Source organism: Hyperolius riggenbachi, chromosome 4, assembly GCF_040937935.1.
Source record: "Hyperolius riggenbachi isolate aHypRig1 chromosome 4, aHypRig1.pri, whole genome shotgun sequence".
Lineage (NCBI taxonomy): Eukaryota > Metazoa > Chordata > Amphibia > Anura > Hyperoliidae > Hyperolius > Hyperolius riggenbachi.
In genome coordinates this window covers 121,047,691-121,069,958 of record NC_090649.1, presented here as the reverse complement: position 1 = coordinate 121,069,958, position 22,268 = coordinate 121,047,691, and the positions used below count along the sequence as shown (strand labels likewise).

Sequence of the window (22,268 nt, the reverse complement as noted above, 5' to 3'; positions counted from 1 at the left end):
ACGTGTTCAATGTTTTTCCTCAATTATGATAAAAATGATTGGAAACTCTGAGAAAATTTCTAGGGTGTGTATATTAATAAATTAATCCAACACACACCATACAATCTTTAGTAGAAATAGAAGAGAAATATCTGGCATTCCGAATCGATTTAAATTGAAAAAAATGGGAAATCCGATCGGATTTTTCAGTTGAATGAAAAAAAAGCTTTCAATTTGTTCGGGAGATCCGATCGTTTTTATCGAATTACTGTAAAATCGGATCATTTTATTGTATCGTGTGTGGCCACCTTAAGGGTGGCCACGAACGATCCAATCTTTTTCATCCAATCTTACCAAATCTATGTAGTAGAAGAGTAAACTGATGGAATATATCAATTGGATACAATAGGCAGTTCCCTTATATTAGATAGAAATGGTAAGATTGGATGAAAAAGATTGGATCATTAGTGGCCACCATAAAGGTGGCCACACACGATACAATAAAATGATCCAATTTTGCAGTAATTCGATAAAAACGATCGTATCTCTCAAAAAAAATCGAAAGCTTTTTTTTCATTCGCCTGAAAAATCCGATCGGATTTTCCGTTTTTTTCGATTTAAATCGATCCGGAATGCCAGATATTTCTCTTCAATTTCTACTAAAGATTGTATGGTGTGTGTTGGATTGTTAATTTATGAATATACACACCCTAGTAATTTTCTCTGAGTTTCCAATCATTTTTATCATAATTAATAAAAAAAAAAGAGGACAGCAACGGTAGCCAAAGGTGGTTCCCTTGCTTCAGGTTTTCATTAAAATGAATGAGAACACAAATTTATAAGAATTTGCAACCAAGCTTTGCCTGGCCATCTGTAGACTCCTCCCCCAGCATCACATCCAGCCCCCACACAACCAATCACAGAGCCTGTGGGTCAGGCGTCATATTCATATCTGGAAACATAAAAAGGAGTATCTGGCACCTCATGGTTATGATATTTTAGTAGACAAGGAATGTATTCCATGCTTTTCTGAACAATGTAAGTTATATGATCCTGTATGGTTGTTTTTTAGATGCTTCCTTCCCTGGATGCATGTATGAGGAACTGGGCCTGGGTGAAGAAGAACACCTATGCTTTAGATACTGCAATGGAGACCGATGAGAATAGAAGATGCTTTGAAAGGGAGGAGAAGGGTGCCTTCTTTCCTGCCCATGGATTCGCCATATTCAAACCGGCCAGTAAGCCATCATCTACTTCTCTAGTCCTCGCTAATTTACAACATCTAAGCACTAAACTTCTGGACACTAAGCCACCATTCAGTAAAAGTCATCTTTAGTCTTGTGGACCACTAAAAAGTTCCTCAAAATACTTCAAGCAGAGTCTATGCTACTCCCACTCATGTATATAATAAATGGCCAATTGACAAAGGAGGTGAGGTATGGAAACTATTGAATAGAGGACCTTCATAATCAATAAAAAGAAAACCTTGAATGGGGCTTTAAATCTTACAACGCTCAGAGCTACGGACGCTGGAAACGCGTTACCACGTGTACAGGCGCACTAGCAAGGACGTAGCAATAACCGTAGCAGCCATAGTAACTGCTATGGGGCCCTGAAGAAGAGGGGGGCCCAGATGTCACTACTAACTTTGCTTTGCTGCTCCACCCACGGACTTTGTCTCGGTGCTCATAGACTATACACAGTGTACATTGCATGAGAATGTAAATTGGCCAATTAACTCATATCCATATGCTGGGTGCACACGATATGTTTTTCCTGCTCGATTCTCCGCTTGATAGTTTTTTCCGCTCGATTCTCCTCTCGATTCTCTTATCTTCCGCACGTTTTTCTTATCTTTTTCCATTTACTTCTAAGAGAAATCGAGCGGTAAAACGATCGAACGTAAGATCGGACATGATGGAATTTATCGATCGAATGCATCTAACGGAAAAACGTAACGTGTGTACCTAGCAAACGTTAAGGTAGGTATCATAGCTCAATAGTGCTTAGATACGATGGCCGGACTAAAAATTTGCTATGGGTCCCCATAATGTCTAGCTACGCCACTGTGCACGAGGCTCTCTATTTGGTGTCCACTATGCGAGGACCATCTGCAGATCACGCTCTCATGTAGCCCGTGGCTGTTATAGATAATGCTGTGCCACTAGAGCTCTTCTGTGTGTTACCCATTCACTTGGTAGTGCCTAATCTCCGTCAGACGTCAGTGTTGGCATACATTGACTGTCTATTGAAATTTTAATACAACCATTTACGTTTTTTATTCCCTAGCGGTATGGACAGATATATCCTTCCATACAAAACATGCTGTGAACAGTATAAACATGCATACACCTCGATACTCTCCTGCACTGTATACTAGACCCTTGCTTGACACATTTTGGCAAGTTACAAGAAAAAAAAGTTATAAAAATTAATTTTATCACTTTTTGCACAGAAATCCTGGGGAAATTAAACGCCAGGGAGGTTAATTTTATTGACACTTTTCTTCACAACACTTCATTAGTATTAATGACTATATTTTTTTTTTATCTACAATTTTCGTGACTAATGTCCTTTAAGATTTCATATTCTACACATTCGTTGTGAATTGGCCCAACTTTCCTGTTCTATTTAGCCATTCAAAATATCTGTGCCACGTTTGATTTCCTTCAGCCCTTCTCTCTCTGCTCAGTCAGAGGACACTTTCTGATTGAGTGAAGTTCCATACACACGAATGTCACCACAGGGATGTTTGTTTACTCTTCTTAGAAATAATACCTTGTCTCCCAGAATGCTCAGGGAAGATAATTCTGCATCGCTAAACAGCTGTGGTATCACTGGAGGGGCGGCGCTACATATCAGTATACAGCAATATATACATATAGGAAGTGTTTCTGATGCTGAAACCAGGAAAATTACCATTAAAGCGGGGATCCTGAATCATTTACTACATTACACTTTATGTCACTCAGTGCCTCTTTAATAAAAAAAAATCCTAAGACCAGGATTGATGTACCTATTTATAATGTTCAGTATTTTTGTTTGTTTTACACAATCCATTACCGTGTAATAACCTTGAATTGCCTCCATCTTCACAATGAGTCGCTCTTTATTCACGTGTTTTGGGTCTCTTGTTATTGTAGCATTGCCACCACAAGATTCCTTGGCTTGGCACCTGTCCATCCGGCTGGTATTCCGAGTGGTAGAAGATGGTGGCGATATCCTTGCGTTACGTGGTGCAGGGAACTTTTCTGCATTGACTATTTCTCTGGATAACCAGAATCAGGTAGGTGCTACCTCTGTGGATACTTCTTATAAAGCAACAATCTGAGCTTTGCCACAACATGGCAATGGACGTTTTTAGAGTCCAGAGACAAATATAATAGGAATGAATAAGATTTGGAGATTACCTCTGGTCCAACTCATGATAGTCAATGGATGTGAACTGCTCCGAGTATCAAAAGTGCTCCTGTAATGTTACAAGACTTGTGAAAGTTCTGGATTCAAAAAGAACCAAATCAGTAGAAACATTAATTTTACAGTGATGGAAACGAGAAAGGATACATTTCTGACATTAGAAATATCAGCCAAAGTCTGCTCATTTAGAAAACAATCTACAATCTGCGTTCGGCTCGCGTGTCCGTCTGCGGTGGGCTTTTTTTCCCGTTTTTTTCTAAAGCGTTTTCCTGTGATTTTCTGCGCGTTCGCTTGTTTTTATGGGCGTTTTTGTAAACGCTTTTGCAGAGCGCGTCCGTATTTTGATCTGGAAAATAATATGGAAAAAATACAATGTATTTAAAAAAAAAACGCTCACGCAATCACTTGCCAAATCGATTTTTTGAGCGTTTCGCATTTTTCCTATACCTTCCATTGAGGCAAATCGCCTGAAAAATGGCCCAAGCACCGCTTTTCAAAACAGATCGCAAACGAACTGCTCTGATATGAACTCTCTCATAGAGAAACATTGCATAAGCGCTTTCAGGGCGATTTTGATAATCGCCTGCGCTTAAAATGTTACAAAACTGGCTACAATGTGAACAAGGCCTTAATGCTGCCATGGTACCTGTCCCTCTTGCCCTTTTTCCTTGCTTTTATCATATGAGCCCTTATTCAATTCACTTTTTCTCCTAAGAGATAATTTTGACTGTCATCTATCCACTTAAAAAGTGCCATCAATGTCTTCTCTTGTGTAGTAACACTATAACTTGTTTATCTCCAGGCTCTCAAAATCTCTTTACTGGACAAGTTAGATCGCTCTGTGACATTCCCGGAAGGTGTCAGCTTCAAAGAAGAAAATGTTGTCCACATTCAGATAGAGTCCAGTGGAATTGTGGTGGAAACAGCAGTTGAGACACACTCTATAGACATTCCAGCTACCGATTTCAAAGCTCTGGAAGATGTGTGGCGAGATCCTGATGCTTACGTTTCTGTTGGAAGCATTGCAGGTAAATAATCTGTCAACCGTATTTATCAAGTCTATACTCATCTGCCCAGTAAATGTTTATTTCAGGTAATAGATGCAGATCTGCTCCCGGACTAACACCGGACAATACCTCTCTAAGTCTATAAACCAAGGAGTACATTTGAAATCGGCGCCGGTAGACTTGGGCACAGGATACAGCGGTATATAGCTGATCCTGCTTCTGCACAAGTTCGGGCCGATTTAATTACTATTCCCCCTCCAGGCCGACATGGATAGTGGGGGAATGAAATAATTCGGCTTCCAGCGATTGCTGGAGGCCGAATTATTATGTTTTTAAGCAACCTCGGCTCCGTCTTCTGACGGAGCCGACGTTACTCACTGAGCGCTTCAATAGGAATGATTCCTATTGAAGTCTATAGAGGCGCCGGCTGCGCCCAAATCTAGCAGCGCTGAAAAGCACTGCTCCGAAACCAAGATGTATACACCAAGGCAAGCATATTATAAATTCTACATACGATAACAGGATGCAAATACATTGCATCTGTGATGTGTTCAGTCTAAATTCTGGCTTTAACTAGTCCAAGGTGTCAGGTAAAGAGTAAGACTTCCTTGGCCAAGAATCTAAAGTTGCTCCAGCGTGTACAGCAGCCGCCCGACATGTCCTAAAGATCTGGCATGCGTGTAAGGAGTTGGCTGTGCAATGTTGCCTGAGGGATCAAGTGCTTATCCCTGCCAGGCAACTTGCCTCTTACATGTGTACGAGACGTATATAAGATGCCACATTTATGTTCTTTTAAACAATTGTAGTTTCCTGGCAGTCCTGCTGATCTTTCTGGTCAGTAGGGTCTAAATAACACACCTGAAACAAGCATGCAGCTAATCTTCTCAGGTTTGTCATAGACATCCGATCTGCATGCTTGTTCAGTGTTTATGGCTTAAAGTGAATCTGAAGCCATAAATTAAAAACAAACAAACAGATACTTACACAGCAGGTTTCGGAAGTCTTGGGGAGCCCAAGTGCTCCCGAAGGCGGGTGGCTCTGTGCTGCGCACGCACAAGTGTGCGAGAGAAGGCGTCTTCAGGAGCCCAATTATGCCCGAAGACTTCCGAAGCGCACCTGCAGTGGAAGAGAGACTATGGGGCAGCCAGCGTAGGAACCACAGAGCGAGGAAAGAAACAGGGAGGCTCTATAGGACCCAGAGCCTTCCCCATCCTTAGTGGGGTTTTTTTTTGGCTTCAGACTCCCTTTAAAGTATTAAAGGCGGAGGATCAGCAGGACAGCCAGGCAATGTGCATTATTTAAAAGAAAATAAACATGTCAGCCTCCCCTTTTTACTTACCTGGGGCTTCTTCCAGACCCTTGTAGTCTTGCAGGTCCCTCGGTTTCCTCCTGGTTCTCTCAGTTGCTCCACGGAAAGCTCACGTACTTGACCAATCACGTGCTACTGCGCATTTGTGATCCTGTCTGCCCGCCTCTTCAATTGCCCTCCAGTGGCAAGGCAAAAAAAACTGCAAGCTGAGAGGTTTATAAACTTAAATTTTTTTATTCACCAATACTGTGTTTTGACTAAGCCAGCTGTGATTCCTGTTATTGTCCATAGTATGCCCTGTTCAGTTTTCAATGTGCCTTCTGTTGCAGGACACTTAGACGAAGGAACCAGTTTCTCAGGGTGTCTGGAAGTCAGTCTTCAAGGAACAAAGATAGACCTGGATTCAGCCCAGTACAAACACCCACATGTCCGCAGTCACAGTTGTCCAGTGGCAAAGAAATAAAGATACAAAGTTACACAGTGAAGACCCCATCGTTATGAGCCATGTTTAACCTCCCTAGCGGTATGGACAGAAATGTCCGTTCTAAAAAACATGCTGTGAACAGTATAAACATGCATACACATCAATACTCTCCTGCACTGTATACTAGACCCTTGCTTGACACATTTTGGCAAGTTACAGGAAAAAAAAAGTTTTAAAAATACATTTTATCACTGTTTGCACAGAAATCCTGGGGAAATTGAACGCTGGGTAGGTTAAGAGACATCTTTAATAGAACTCTTGACACATCTACAAAACTGTGAAATTTTCTCTCCTCATAGTCAAACTTGAGTTTCTGTTTTTGGCTAAGCTAGTCCTATGGTGAAACATTGGGTAAAGGAACATTGTAGGTTCAAAGAGGTGATTTATGAGCGGCGTGTAGTAAAGAACAATGAAGTAAGGATGTGAGCCAGAGCTCACCTCAAACATCCAATCTGGAATTTAAATATAGAGACATTTTTGCTGGTGACTGAATGTTTGAAGTGAACTGACCATCATTCCTTCACTACGCTGGACACAGCCTAATAAAGTATCCCCTAAATCCAGTATCTGCCACTGAATCCATAGTCTAGCACACAAGTGTCGAACTCCAGTTGTCAAAGGCCCTATCCGTGCCAGTGTTTAGGATGGACTGAGAAATGGAGAAGTGTGTTTTGCTTGATGAACCACACCTTTCCGAACTCAGTCCCATCAATTAATTTGAGCTGTACCAAAAATGTGTGAGGACTTCGGCCCTCCAAGACTGGAGTCCAACGTCCCTGGTCTAGTACATTAGATTTGTGGTGATTTTTGCTCTTGTAATTCATGAAGAGTTCTCATGAACTTAATGGATACCCGAGGTGACATGTGACATGATGAGATAGATGTGTATGTACAGTGCCTAGGACACAAACAACTATGCTGTGTTCCTTTTTTTTCTCTCTGCCTGAAAGAGTTAAATATCAGGTTTGTAAGTGGCAGTTCCTGTCTGAGTCAGGACTGGGTCAGACTACAGTGTGACCCTCACTGATAAGAAATTACAACTATAAATCACTTTCCTAGCAGAAAATGGCTTCTGAGAGCAGGAAAGAGATAAAAAGGGTTAATAGTTAATAGATTTTAGCTCTGGCATACTTCAAAGAATGTGTCATTGAGCAAAAACAATAAAACAGTAAAAACTTGAAAAGTAGAATTAAATGTAAAATAAAACTGTGGAATATCTTAAAAAGTCATTTTTAGGAGAAGGAGGATATATGCAGTTGTTAATTTCATTAGTTTATTTTCATCCTGGGTGTCCTTTAAACATATCAAGTGCACATATTTTTTTCTATTTACTATAAATTAATTTATGCAATGCCTCACTAGTTCCTGGTGAGTATGGAGAAGATTTGGTTGCTGTCACAGAATTACTTGCTTTATACTGAGGGTGGCAACACAAAAAACTTCTACTTCTGGTAGCATAATACTGAATGATAGTTTGTAAAAATGGTTGCTTAACTATAAATGTATCAAATCAATAAAAGGCAGCCTTGCTGTAGGTCCATTCTTCAATTATTTAGCTGGTTTGGGATCTTGGCAATGTACAGTATTCTATACTCCACGCTGTACAAAGATGTACCATTTAATTACCATTTTATTTGTATCCAAGATATGAATGCTGAATATTCTACCTTCTGGAAGAGTTGTGTAGTGAGAAATAAATATTTTAAACCCGGTGGACGTGTTGTTCAGTTGTCTGTGTGTGTTTGGTGAAGGGGGATGCTGCCTTATGGGTCTTCATGGTTTTCCTGGCACAAAGGGAGGGCCAAGGGCAGCAAACCACAATTTATGGATTCCATATGACTCAAAAAAGAGATTTTCTGAGTTGTATGTCATCTTCTGTAGAGTGCTGTTCTTTGCCTTTGCTTACAAAATAAATCTTATGACATTTTTATATCCAACTTAGGCCTCTGGTGACCTCCTGCTAAAGGAAATGGGAATTTTCCCTGTATCCATGAATTACATGTACCAGATCAAAATTATTATTGTTTGTTAGTATTATCATCATTATTATTTATTATTATTATTTTACAAAATGCCATCATGAGAGTGCTGTACAGACAATGGCAGGGACCATAAATACTTACATAGTTTACGCATGGTACAACCCGACATTTCAGCAACATAACTACAATATACATACACAGTTCATGCACCTATGTAGAGCTTTATAAGAGATGGTTTGGGGTTTAAAATGGATCCTTGGAGGGATTGGCAAAGAGGGGAAGAATCAGGGAAGAGGTGGATTAAATCAAGGCAGATTTTAGTAGGGACTGGAGTGGCACAAATCGTTTTTTTTTTTTTTTTTTAATTTTTATTTTGGGCAGGCCACAGAGTAGAACGTTGCAGTAGACAGGATATGATTAGGCCATACACAAGCATTTTTCATTGAGTAATGGGGGTATGTGGAATATATATTTTAAGATAGAAGTAGAAGGAGGTAGTTATTGAGGTAATATGAAGCTTAATTGAGAGCTCAGAGTCAAATATTACTTATTGAGAAGGGGCTTGTGCAGTTGAGGTTATTAGGGGTTTTCTATAATATAAGTAGGCGGCGGCCATATGTACACCAAGAACACCATAATTGGACAGTGTGTATCCTCAAAATAACATAATCATACAGTGTGTTCCAACAAACAACATAATTGGGCAGCGTTAACCCTCTAAATGTGGCAGTATGTTCTGTAATAATTGGTAGTCCATTGTAAATAGCTGTAATAAGACACTGTACTCACCTTTCAGCTTACTTACATCCTCAATGTTTGCTGGGGCTGTACCTGCCATACATGACAGGCTCGGCTGATGGGGTGACGAATCCTGTGCTGCATCCACCAAGCCTGTCAAGCACAGCACACAGGAACATCACTTCTGTGCTGCCTCTCGCCCATAGGACATGGAACTGTTTTCTCCCATAGAAGAAGAAGAGTGCCACGCAATGTATAAGGGGCATGGGATCTGAATAGTTTGCTCCAGCAACGCCACTGTGTGCCACACTTACTGTATCCATATCATTTTTTGCACATATTACTGGGCTGAAAGCAAGTAAGGATGGTCCATTCTAAGGTGCAGAATTATGCAAATTTAGTATGCAAATTGATTCAGCTTGAAAATTGTCCAATAGAATTCCACCTTGGAAAGATTCGATTTGGTTAATTTTAATGCTACACAAATCTGCATATAAAATTTGAACAATCCTACATCAACACAGAATTATTTGCATTTCATTGACCATTCCTAAAAAACAAACATCACCTTCTTCAGCTACAGTTTCACAAAACCAGGTGGCCTGCTGCATGAGGCCTTGTGCAAAAATGCACAGTAAGCACCTGGGTGTGCTGGAGATGTAAGTCTCCTGTCAGACCATCACATTCCTCTGATCAGCTCATACCATCTCCACGGCTCCTCACTTCAGCTGCATCTCTGCTCCTGTGACATGCCGCCACAAGATGTCAGTTGCACATTCTAGTGAAAACAGTGATGCAGCATGACACAGAAGGTCCTGGCAGGGTTGCCAACACATCTAAGTTATACAGGTTCTAGGGCTACTCACATATAATCAGCGCCTAAACTGCATCTAACTAGCCACAAGACATGTATAATTCATATGTGCCGGTATTTAAAGGGATGAGGTGGCAACCCTGGGCCGGGAACACTGATTGGCTAGAGGAGGGAGCACAGCAGGATAGGTGAGTGAATTTTACCACAGTCCCTGCTGCCTACTCTGGAGTCTGCCGTGGGGAAGAGTGGGGCATAGCAGGATGAATACATAGTTATCTAAATTATTCCATGTCAGTGAATACTGAAGACACAATAAAGAGAATTGGTTGTTTTCAGAAACACATCAGGTTAAGGTGGCCACACACCATACAATAAAATTACCCCATTTTACAGCAATTTAATAATAACTATTGGTTGTACAGGAAAACAAAAACTTTTTTTTTTGTATTATTATTATTATTATTCGTTTGAGAAATCTGATCGAATTTCCCATTTTTTTCCTATTTAAGTCGATTGGGAGTGGTGTATGTTTTTGATGATTTTTTAATGAAAATTCAATGGTGGGTAGATTGTCAGTAACTTAAAGCGGAATATAACCCTGCATTTCAACTTTGCTCTAAAACATTTTTTACAGTATATTATATCCAACCAGCATTTTTTTTTTTACTAGACCAGCATTGGAAGGGTTACACAGGGCTTTAAAGTCCCTAGAGATTTCTGCAGACGCATCCGAACTTGAGTTAGATACTTTTTGTTTACATAATTGTATCTAAGTGTTTATTGTGACTCATCTCTCTCACTGAGAAGGAGTTGGAGGACAGCCAAAGAGTGTGTAACATTTCTAAATATATACATATAACTAAATAGAATGTAACTATCTGAACGTCTGCACGGAACTTGAAACCTCTGTGTTTAACCCTTCCAATGCTGGTCTAGTAAAAAAAAAAATGCTTTTTGCATATAATATGCTGTAAATAATGTTTTAGAGCAAAGTTGAAATGCAGGGTTATATTCCGCTTTAAGGTACAGAACCAAGTAATTTTTTCAATCATTTTTTCATAATTGGGGAAAAAATTAAACACTTGTGTGTGCTACAAAGATCAGATTTTTCAAATGTTACAATGAATCAGAAAAAATGATTGTAATTCTTGAATTGAAAAGAAATGTAAAAAATGGTATGGTGTGCGGCCATACAGCAAAGTCCCTAGTAACCGGCACCAGAGGGGATCACCTGATGCCAGATACATACACTTGAGTAACAGGCCAGAGAAGCACAACCCCCCCTCCCCCCCAGGGGAAAATACTTCCTGCGTCGGCTGGAAGCCATGCATGACGCCGGAAAGCAGCTAGGAGCCCGCTTGAGTTACAGGAAGGCTAGAAGACGTCGCTGGAGGCTCAGTGAGTATTTTATGGCCTAAAAACCCCCCAAAATACCCCAAAGCACAGTTCCCGTTATTCCCTCAGACATGCCGGTTAGTTGAGACTTCCGGTTGCCTGAGTTCTGGATAGCGGGGACTTTGCTGTACTCATATCTCCCAACGTTTTGAGATGAGAAAGAGGGACAATTAAGCCACGCCCCTGCCACACCCCTGATTACGCCCCCTTCACACCCCTAGTCACGCATATCATAAAGATTTCCTAAGAAAAATAAGTTTTTTTTTATAATTCAAACCACACTGGTCCTTTCTATCCTGGTTCATTTTCCTTCATATTAACATTTTAAAATTAGTAATATACCAATTTAAAGGATGGATATAAAATCAAGAGTCAATCAAACACATTTTTTTTACTAGAGAAATATATATATTTACATAGAAAGAGGGACAAAGTCCTGAAAGAGGGACAAATAAGGAGGGAAGAGGGACAGAGGGACAGGGTTTCCAAAGAGGGACTGTCTCTCCAAAAGAGGGACAGTTGGTAGCTATGCTGTACTATGTATGGTCACTAGTTGGTGAATGCGAGTGTGTGTTCCATGAAACAAGTTTGATTCAGCCTTATTATGACTGAGGTTATTAGCAGAAATACCAGTGTAAATAAAGCAACAATGGATGAGTGTGCATGCGTTATGTTAGCAGCTCAGAGCACGCTGTAAAGGCTAATGATCAATGCTGACAGCAGACAGAGGGCGTGGCTGTGCTGGGAACACACCCTCTGCAGTCTCAATGAACTCTTGTTGAGAAGTTTATGGCTACCATAGAAACAGCGACTCCTTGCCATACTCAGATCCTCCCTGATCTCTTCCTCCAGGTACTGTAAATCCAGGCACATGATTTTACTGCTGCTTTCTGTAGGTTCTCACTTGCTGAAATTAATACTGTACATGCAAAATATTGATTATCTGTGATATATGATAAAGTGACTAACACAAATAAGGTGATATATTAGTCTATCAAGCTAAGCAATTTGCACTGTGACATTTTCAGCACAACTTCTAATGCTGGCCATGCAAGATGAGATCTATAACGTGATGGCTTTATTGATCTGATCAGACTGATAAACAGTTAAATCATATATATGATCACAGACATATCAATCTACGCTATGCTACTGAGTTTAAGGATTCATTTTCTTATATGATAACAATCATTTTATCAAATGATGGAACTGTGTCATGAATTGTGTTAGTTTATATGCATAGTGGCATGGGGACTGCCTGCTTCTAGAGAGTGCCTGTATGGTAAGGCTGGAGTCACACTATGGTACAGATACACTGTACCACTCTGGAGGTCTGTGTCTGTCTGCTGCACTCAGGAGCACTTGCATGCCTCCCTATAGGATGAATGCCTATAGGATGAATAAAGCAACCCCTTTGAATGAAATCCTGATGGTCAGGTTTTTGTATTACAGAAACACTAACAGACCCAGAGGTGGTGAAGATGGACATATACTGTATGAACCAACCCATGCATTCCCATAATACAGCATGGGCTCACATTACGAGCCTGTTGGTCCATATCTGTCTCCTCTGGAAAGTGGTCGGGCAGTGGACAGTGATGCATATAGTACATAAAAGTATGCTTCACAGCAATTGTACGGAGCAAGTCATCTGATAACACACAGCATGCTTTGTGTTATTACAACGGAGTCTGCCACACGGCCGTGCTAATGTTTTGGTGTGAACGTTCCATTACAATATAGTTTCATTACGGTTGCTATGTGGTTATATAATATGTTCCAATACAACACAACATGCCAGTGTGAAAGTATCCTAAACCACCCTGGTAAGCGTTTGGAGCATTAGGCCTGGTTCACATTATACCCCTTGCTGTGTGCATTCTGGCAACGTGTAAAATGTGCGACATGCAAGAACATCAGAATTGCATAGACTGCACTGTCTGATGTTTACACTATATGCACTGTGCAGTAGTATGATGCGCTATCGCATGGCTGCACGTATTTTTCGGCAAAGCACAGCATTGACCAATTTACTGTATTGAATGGGATCAGTAGTGCAACGCACAGCAGCACAGAACGCAGGCATTGCGTTCTGATCGCACAGCCATCTGCGCTATGAAGTATGAACAAGGCCTTAGGGCTGCCAATGAAGGTGTGTGGTGGGAAACCCACTAGTACGATTGCCATTAGGGGTAACAGCAATCGCAGGACATACAGCATTTTGAGCGCATTTTGCTCAATGCTGAAGTATATGAGCGCTGCAAAATCTCTTTTCAAGGTGATTTTGCAGCACATTGGGGGGCTGAGTGATTACGATTTAACCTATTTTGGTTCCTGGACGTAGAGACTACGTCCCCCCTATGTTCTCTCTGGGTGTTTCTCTCCTGTGTGTTAATTTTACAAGTTGGTGTCCTGCACTGTTTTGGTTAAGCATCACCATCAACTTTTGCCTCAGATCCTTTTGCACTACACTCTCATTACTCCTATGCTAAGCTAAGGGCCATTCAATACCATCTGGAATTCTCCTGTGGTTCTGAAGTAGTTCCAATATGTTTTATCCAGTGCTGTGTATGTAAGATTTTCCATCAGCTCTATGCCATCTATTTCCTTCATCAATTCCTCCACACCTGGGGAAGCTTCACTTCTCCAATGCCGTACTAATAGGCATTTGGCTGCATTGAGTATGTGCTTTATCACTGATGTTTTATAGCTTCTCATAGCCCAATCATTAAGATGAAGGAGGTAAAACTCAGGTGTATAAGGAACTACTCTGTCCGTCATCGATTTGATGAGTCTTTCAGTTAGTTTCCAGAAGTCGGAGATGGCAGAGCAAAACCACATAATATGTGATAGGGTACCTTTCTCCGTCTTACATCTCCAGCATCTGTCTTCCTTCTCTGGGAACATATTGTGAAGCTTAACCGGGGTATAATACCAATTGGTGAGCAGTTTATAGTTAATCTCCTGGATTCTAGTTGCTTTGGAGGTTTTGTGGGTAAATATACATATTCTGTCTTTTTGTGCTGTAGTGAGAGTGGTCTCTAGTTCTGATTCCCATGTGTGGAAGAATCAATTTAGATCAATCCATCTGCCCTCTTGACACATGTCTTTAAAGCATACCTTTCTCTTTCTACGTTCTCTATTATTCACTAAGCCCCTTTCATTGCCCCCTATCCCTGGGTTATGTGAGAGTGGCATCAGCGGGGAAGGCCCCGGGGAGAGTCCCAAGAGTGCATTTGCCTTGTGAAATACCGAAAGGGTAATGCGGCATAAGGGTGGTAGGCGCCAGGAGGATTGTGGCTTTTCCAATGTCCACAACAAGCTACTATTTGGATAATCTGTTAGGGAATCCTCCAGGCCCACCCACTGTCTGTACTCCTTGTGTCTGCACCAATCTATTGCTCTGGTTAATATTGCAGCCTCATAGTAACGCCGGACACACGGCAATGCAAGCCCCCCTCTCTGTTTAGTGTTATATAATATATTTCTCTGAAGGCGGGGTGGTTTTCGCTTCCAGATGTACTCGTTGAATGTGGTTTGCATTTGTTGTAAAAATGAAGTGGGGATCGCCACTGGAAGCGTTTGTAATAAGTACAGAAGTCTGGGCATGGCGTTCATCTTAATGACCGCTATTCTCCCGAACCAAGACAACTGGGGCAATTCCCATTTTTTAAGGTCAGATTTCAGTGTGTGTAGCATCGGGGGGAAGTTATATGAGTATATATCTTTAAGTGAGTTAGAGATATTAGTGCCTAGATATTTGATGGCTTTGTCTTTCCATTTGAATGGGAAATTTCTTTTGATGTTGTCTACTTCTTCTACAGAGAGCCCTATATTAAGGGACTCGCACTTGTCTAAATTTATTTTAAAAAAGGAGAGCTTTCCAAATTGAGCGAATTCAGAAAGGAGATTGGGAAGGGTTAGTCTAGGTCGTGTCATGAAGAACAGTAGGTCGTCAGCGTAAGCTGCAATCTTATGGTCTGTATCCTTGGTACGTATCCCTGTAATGTCACTGTTTCCCCTGATTTTACACAGGAAAGGCTCCAGGGCTAGGGCAAATATTAGAGGAGACAGAGGGCAACCCTGCCGAGTACCGTTTGTGATATGTAGGGGTTCAGAGAGTGTTCCGTTCACTTTGATCTTAGCAGTGGGAACAGTGTAGAGAGCGTTAATACAGGCAAGCATTCTATTTCCCAAATTAATCTGCTGCAGCACTGCACGCATCCATGTCCAGCCCACTCGGTCGAAAGCCTTTTCTGCGTCTGTGGATAATAACATGCAAGGTTTCTTTTCGGACCGAGCGAGCTGGATCAGGTCTATTGCTCTTATTGTGTTGTCTCTCGCTTCCCTCTGTGGGATGAACCCCACCTGATCCCAATGCACAAGATACCCCATATGTTCTGCCAGTCTGTTTGCCAACACTTTTGAAAATATTTTCAGATCTGAGTTTAACAGTGAGATTGGGCGGTAACTGCCACAAGCTGCAGGATCTTTTTGTGGTTTAGCTATTACTGTAATATGCGATTCTAGTGTCTGTTTGGGTAAGGTAATTGAATCCCCACCTCCTGCTAGCGCATTAAACATCTTACATAAGTAAGGAGTTAAAGTGCTTTTGAATTTTTTGTAGTACTCGGCAGGGAATCCATCAGGTCCTGGAGCCTTTCCCGGTTTAAGTTCCTTGATGACCTCCCCAATCTCCCCCTCTGTAAATGGCTCTTCCAACTCCTTTTTGGGTGTCCTCTGATAGTTTTGGCATGTTAGAGTTGTTAATATAGTCCTGTACAGCAGCGAGGCTGGGTTTTTTACAGGTACCTGTAGGTTCTTGGGTCAGGTTGTAGAGTTTATGATAGAATTCCCGAAATGTTTTGGCAATAGATTCACTCCTTATGTGTTTTGTGCCTGCCTGATCTATTATGTGGGGGACGTATGTTTTCTGTTGTTGCTGTTTCAGTGCGCGTGCAAGGAGTTTCCCAGACTTATTTCCTTGTAAGTAAAATGTATGCTGACATCTGCGCGCCGCTTGTTTAGCACTATCCTGCAATATTTTATTAAGTTTGTGCCTGGTCTCACTTAGTGTTTTCTGCATGCTAGTGTTGGGTAGGTGTTTATGCTTGGATTCCAGGCTGTGGATTTCTTCTAGTAATTTTTTAATTACTTCTCCTCTTTCACTTTTTAGTTTTGTCCCTAGTCTAATTAGAATCCCCCTCATTACGCATTTATGTGTTTCCCATAATATGGTTGGCGACACATCTTCCACATCATTATGCAGAAAGTAGTCTCTCATCTGTTTCTCTATGTCCTCTTTCACGACTTTGTCTTGTAGCATGGAGATATTAAGTCTCCATGTAAGCGGCACCTCTTTTTTGTCTCTACAATTAATCGTCATTTGTACCGGAGCGTGATCCGAGTACGTGATTACACCAACGTCAGAGGTTATATATTCCGATAAGAGATTGTGTGATACCAAGATATAGTCTATCCTGGAGTACACTTTGTGGGTTGAATAGAAGAACATGTAGTCTTTTGTTGTGGGATGTGTCGCCCTCCACACATCTATTAACTGTCTACTCTGTATAGCTTTTTTGATTTTGTTTAGCTTCGCGTAGGCGATGTTGGTTTTCCCATGTGATGTGTCCAGGTTTGGGGTAAGGGCCACATTTAAATCACCACCCAGGATGATGCTACCTTCAGCAAAAGTTTCCAGTATTGACAGCGTGTTTTGGATGAACTGTTCTTGTTCAGAATTGGGTGCGTAAAGGGACCCTAAGGTATATTTTCTGTCTTTAATGAGACATTTGACGAACACGTATCTTCCCATAGGATCTATTTTTATATCAATTTCCGTATATGGAAGGGAGCTACTAATGAGTATTGCGGTTCCTTTTACTTTGGACTGGGAAGAGGTGCTGTAGTATGTGGTTGGATAGTGTCTGTCCCTTAATTTCGGATGCTCTGTCCCTTTAAAGTGTGTTTCCTGCACAAATAGTATTTGGGCTCTTTGACTCCACATATCTTTTAAAAGAATACGCCTCTTCTCAGGAACATTGAGGCCTTTGGCGTTGATGGTTACAATTTTCATGCTAGCCATAAGATATTTTTGAGGTTTCTAATAACCAGAGAGAAACACCCTTGAGAGAATCATGCTTATTGCTGCCAGAATGCACCATAGATATGATAATATTAACCCCTAACATTAACCTGTCCTTCAACGGAAGGAAAACCTCGAAGTATGTGGCCAACGACATTTTCTTGCCCTGTATGTTCTGGGCAAACCTATGAGGGAAAGTGGGTACCATGCACTGCCACATGAGATGGCAGCCCCCTCTCTCCTCCACCATCGTACCTTCAGTGTTTATAAACAATATTAATCATGTTATCTTACCTACTACACCATGTTCCGCATTGCAAGACAATTAGTGTTTGCAGCGTTCCCTTACAACTAGCCGAGTATCTTTTGCATCAAGTACAGTAAGTCATATGGAATCGTTTATTCCTCTACTGAGCGCAAGCGTGGGGGAGGAGGGGGTCCCGGTAAGTGTAGAGGAAAGAGTGCAATCACAGTGGTTAATTGCGTATACTTCTTATTCGCTTACCAGGGAGTATGCGCCAGTCCACCCAACATGCGGGGGAAGGAGCCGATGGGAGAGGCTCCTATCTCTATTTTTATCTTTGTGGATATGCAAGACTCCCTCCTGAGGGGGTTAAATGTCCCTATTTAGAATGCTTTAGAGGTTAGTAAGTACCTATTTGAGGCCTAGGAGAGGAAGTAGCGTCACTATTAAGCTCCAGACAAGGATGGAAACAGGAACACTAGTCCCATGGCCCAGATCTCTTATAGTAGATCAGAACGTTATTCCCTAATCCCCAGATATTGTTGAATATGTTTCTGCCCCATTAATCGCCCCGTGTGTGATCATACATGAAGCATCTTGATCGTGCGCTGTGTTTAGGGGAGGTTTAGGTGTGTATCTATTATGCCTTGGAGAGGCAGCGTTCTCAGATCTATTTAAGTTTATTCGTAGATAGCAGCACGAGGTCATGCATGAGCCGGGGTGTGCTCTTCTACCCTCCGTGTCTGCCTCCGTGTCTGCCTCCATCCCCGTCCTGGAGCACCGCACCCATAGGGTGCAAATATGGGAGCAATTACATTGTAATTAAGGGTGTAAGTGCATTTATACACAGATGTGCCCAAGAAGCAGTATGTTCCCTGTTCTATCTTATCTTAGCCATCACTACGCACATATGCCATGAGAATAGACTCCAGCAGCTCGAATTTCTTGTCATGTATGGCAATGCCACTCGTTTAAGTTAATTCTGCATCTGTATATGGTCTTCTATTAACCTTGACATATAGCTAGTGTCTTTCCTGCGTAAGCAGCGGTTTCACACAGTACGGTTAGCTAAATACACAGTACAATAGTAATAACAGGTGCCTTCAGTTATATCAACACGTATTCCCGCCTCCCCCCTAGCTACCTCCGTGATATCTTTTCACCCCTATCCCTGCCCCCAGTACACATCCGTACACAAAGCCCCCGGGTAAGCACTGAGTCTGAAGAAGGGTTAGTCTTGAAGCAAACCCGTCAGGAGCATAAGTCAGTGTCTATTTTGTCAATGGAATCCAAATCGGCCTTACTCCTATGATTGTTTCCATCTCTGCTGGCTCGCAGAAGGCGTTAAGGAGTTCAGTAAATTGTAGCTCGTTTCCCCCCAGGACTCCCCACCCAAACGCCGCTGCAGAGAGAACAGACGCATACCTCCCCAATTGTAGTCACACTGTCGGTAAAGTACCGATTATCCGGGTTTCTCTTCTCCCAATTATGTCTCCTTCCCCCCCCCCCCCCCCCCCACGATCACATCAACAACTCAGTGAAAGTGTAAGACTCCATCGTACTTATCTGAAAAGTGCAGAGTCGGCTGTGAAGTAATAGGTATTAGTAGGATTGCATATGAGGCGGTTCCGTGCTAATCTTGTTGCTCCTGTTGTCCTCTGCCCCGTCTTTGTTTCCTCGTGTGTTGTGGTGGGCCCAGGAATATCTTCTCCGGCTGCCACTCGGGTAAATCGACTTGACGTATTTTGAGAGCCTGGTAGAGATCAGGCAAGTCTGCTGGGGTTCGTAGCGTAAAGGACTTGTCCCCTTTCAGGATGTGCAGCTGGAATAAGAATCCCCATTTGTATGAGGCTCCCGATTCTTGTAGAATTTTCAGTAATGGCTGAAGCGCCCTTCTTTGTGCAAGTGTTGATGGCGCCAGGTCTTGGAAAAGAAATAGTTGATGCCCTCCATATTCAATTCCCTCTGCCTTCCTCGCTGCTTGCATTATTGCCTCTTTAACAGTAAAAAGGTGTAGGCGACATATCACATCTCGTGAAGGTTCATTCGCTAGAGGCTGTGGTCTCAGGGCTCTGTGCACTCTGTCAAACCGTATGGCAGAGTCCTGTGGCTGCTTGAGGAGATCATTAAATATGGCGGTCAGTGTGGGAGTCAGTTGTGTAGCTGCTACATCCTCCGGGAGGCCCCTGACCCTGATATTATTACGGCGGCTTCTATTTTGGATATCTTCCATACCTGCTCGGAGAGCTGCGTTGGTGGCTTTCTGCTGTTCTTGCTGCACTGTCAGGGCTTTTATTTCGGCCTTCATCTCTGCCGTCTCTGCCTCCAAGGCGGATAACCGACCACCATGCTCCAGTACGTCTTCTTGTATGCTCTGGAGTTCCGCACGGGTAGCGGAGGTAATGCGATTGGCGAGGTCATCTAAATCGCTCTTGGTGGGGAGACTATGCAAGAAATCTCTAATCTCCCCCAGTGCCTTAGCTGTAGCATCTGGTATAAGTTCTCCTGTCTCTGCCGTTTTCTGTGCTGGACTGGAGGAAGAAGGCGAGGCCGCGGCCATTTTCGTTGGAGTTTGCGTGGCCTCGTTTCTCCGGAGGTATTGGGATACTTTGGGCTGCACGGAGGAGTTTCGTTTGGGCTGCAGTTCTTTGCCAGAGGATCTCTTAGTCTTCCCGGGCATAATCTGAGGTAGGTAGATTGCGGAGAAAACAGCTATTTCAGCCTCGGTTGGTGGATGAGAGAGGGAGCTCCAGTAATTTGCTTCCTCACGCGGCCATTGCTAGCTCCGCCCCCCCTACTTCCATTTTTTGTCTAAGATAATATTGGGAGCAACAACACCATGAAGTCCAAAGAACACACCAGACAGGTCAGGGATAAAGTTATTGAGACATTTAAAGCAGGCTTAGGCTACAAAAAGATTTCCAAAGCCTTGAACATCCCACGGAGCACTGTTCAAGCTATCATTTAGAAATAGAAGGAGTATGGTACAACTGTAAACCTACCAAGACAAGGCCGTCCACCTAAACTCACAGGCCGATCAAAGAGAGCGCTGATCAGAAATGCAGTCAAGAGGCCCATGGTGACTTTGGACGAACTGCAGAGATCTACAGCTCAGGTGGGGGAATCTGTCAATAGGACAACTATTAGTCATGCACGGCACAAAATTGGCCTTTATGGAAGAGTGGCAAGAAGAAAGCCATTGTTAACAGAAAAGCATAAGAAGTCCCGTTTTCAGTTTGCCACAAGCCATATGGGGGACACAGCAAACATGTGGAAGAAGGTGCTCTGGTCAGATGAGACCAAAACTGAACTTTTTGGCCAAAATGCAAAACGCTATGTGTGTGAGAAAACTAACACTGCACATCACTCTGAACACACCATCCTCACTGTAAAATATGGTGGTGGCAGTATCATGCTCTTGGAGTGCTTCTCTTCAGCAGGGACATGGAAGCTGGTCAGAGTTGATGGGAAGATGGATGGAGTCAAATACAGGGCAATCTTGGAAGAACACCTCTTGGAGTCTGCAAAAGACTGGAGACTGGGGCGGAGGTTCACCTTCCAGCAGGACAATGACCCTAAACATAAAGCGAGGGCAACAATGGAATGGTTTAAAACAAAACATATCCATGTGTTAGAATGGCCCAGTCAAAGTCCAGATCTAAATCCAATCGAAAATCTGTGGCAAGATCTGAAAACTGCTGTTCACAAACGCTATCCATCAAATCTGACTGAGCTGGAGCTGTTTTGCAAAGAAGAATGGGCAAGGAATTCAGTCTCTAGATGTGCAAAGCTGGTAGAGACATACCCTAAAAGACTGGCAGCTGTAATTGCAGCAAAAGGTGGTTCTACAAAGTATTGACTAAGAGGGCTGAATAATTACGCACACCCCACTTTGCAGTTATTGATTTGTAAAAAATGTTTGGAATGATGTACGAGTTTTGTTCCACTTCTCACATGTACACCACTTTGTATTGGTCTTTCACATGGAATTCCAATAAAATTGATTCATGTTTGTGGCAGTAATATCACAAAATGTGGACAACTTCAAGGGGGCCGAATACTTTTGCAAACCACTGTACAAGCTGTCTTGAAAATATTGCTATTGGCAGAGATTTGAGGATGGAAACCTGGCACCACAAGGAGAGGATGAAAGTAAGTTAGCCACTGTATCATTGAGTATCTTCAGAGGTGCGGTGGAATCCATCAGCATTATGCGGTGCATGCAGCGTGGTACCTTACAACAATGCATGCGTTAACAGGTGCACTGTACATACTTTGTACGGTATGCTTTACTGTATGCGTTGCACCACACATATAACATTCAATGTGACTTTTCCCTTCTGTCGAGTTTGAATCCTGCTTTTTGCAGGATTTGCACCGCAATGCCCCACTGTGAATATAGCCTTAATGTGTATTTTGTGGATCTAGCATTAAAGAGGTGGCAAAACTGTAGCGATTACTGGACGTTAGTTAAGCCCCTATCACATGGATGGCAAAACTGCTCGTTAAATGCATTGTTTTTCCAGTCAGTTGCCAAGAGCAAGTGCTATAATGGGAGTGTTTGTAACTACTTGCATGAGGACAGGTATCCATTGGCATGCTACGCCCATTTTCTAAATGGATGCAGCACACGTACTGATGCAAATTCGCATTGGAATTGCTAAAGCTGTGCCGTGCCATGTGGAAAACTGCAGAAGGCAGCATTTTTTTCCCAGCACGCAATTTTTCTGCATCCAAAATCCCAAATCCTATGTGGGAAACTGTTGTGATTTGGCTGCAATGAAAATGGGCCCTTAGTGCTTGATACACAG

General features: G+C 42.3%; 2 protein-coding genes across 3 annotated transcripts in view; both read left to right on the top strand.

Annotated features, from left to right (window-relative positions):
• Positions 1-7,874, top strand: part of SHBG (sex hormone binding globulin) — a 37,339-nt gene extending 29,465 nt beyond the window's left edge. Inside the window, exons 5-8 of one of the 2 annotated variants that reach the window (XM_068279166.1) lie at positions 1,052-1,217; positions 3,123-3,265; positions 4,199-4,424; positions 6,042-7,874. In XM_068279166.1, coding sequence (XP_068135267.1) covers positions 1,052-1,217; positions 3,123-3,265; positions 4,199-4,424; positions 6,042-6,175 — 669 coding nt within the window. In that variant the 3' untranslated portion in view covers positions 6,176-7,874. The remainder of the gene's footprint in view (positions 1-1,051; positions 1,218-3,122; positions 3,266-4,198; positions 4,425-6,041) is intronic. The other variant, XM_068279167.1, reaches the window with a different exon arrangement.
• Positions 7,875-11,872: 3,998 nt separating this feature from the next.
• The window catches only part of LOC137570492 (uncharacterized), a 47,463-nt gene continuing 37,067 nt past the window's right edge, over positions 11,873-22,268 (top strand). Inside the window, exon 1 of the mRNA XM_068279165.1 lies at positions 11,873-11,977. The gene's annotated coding sequence lies outside the window, so the exon portion shown is untranslated. The remainder of the gene's footprint in view (positions 11,978-22,268) is intronic.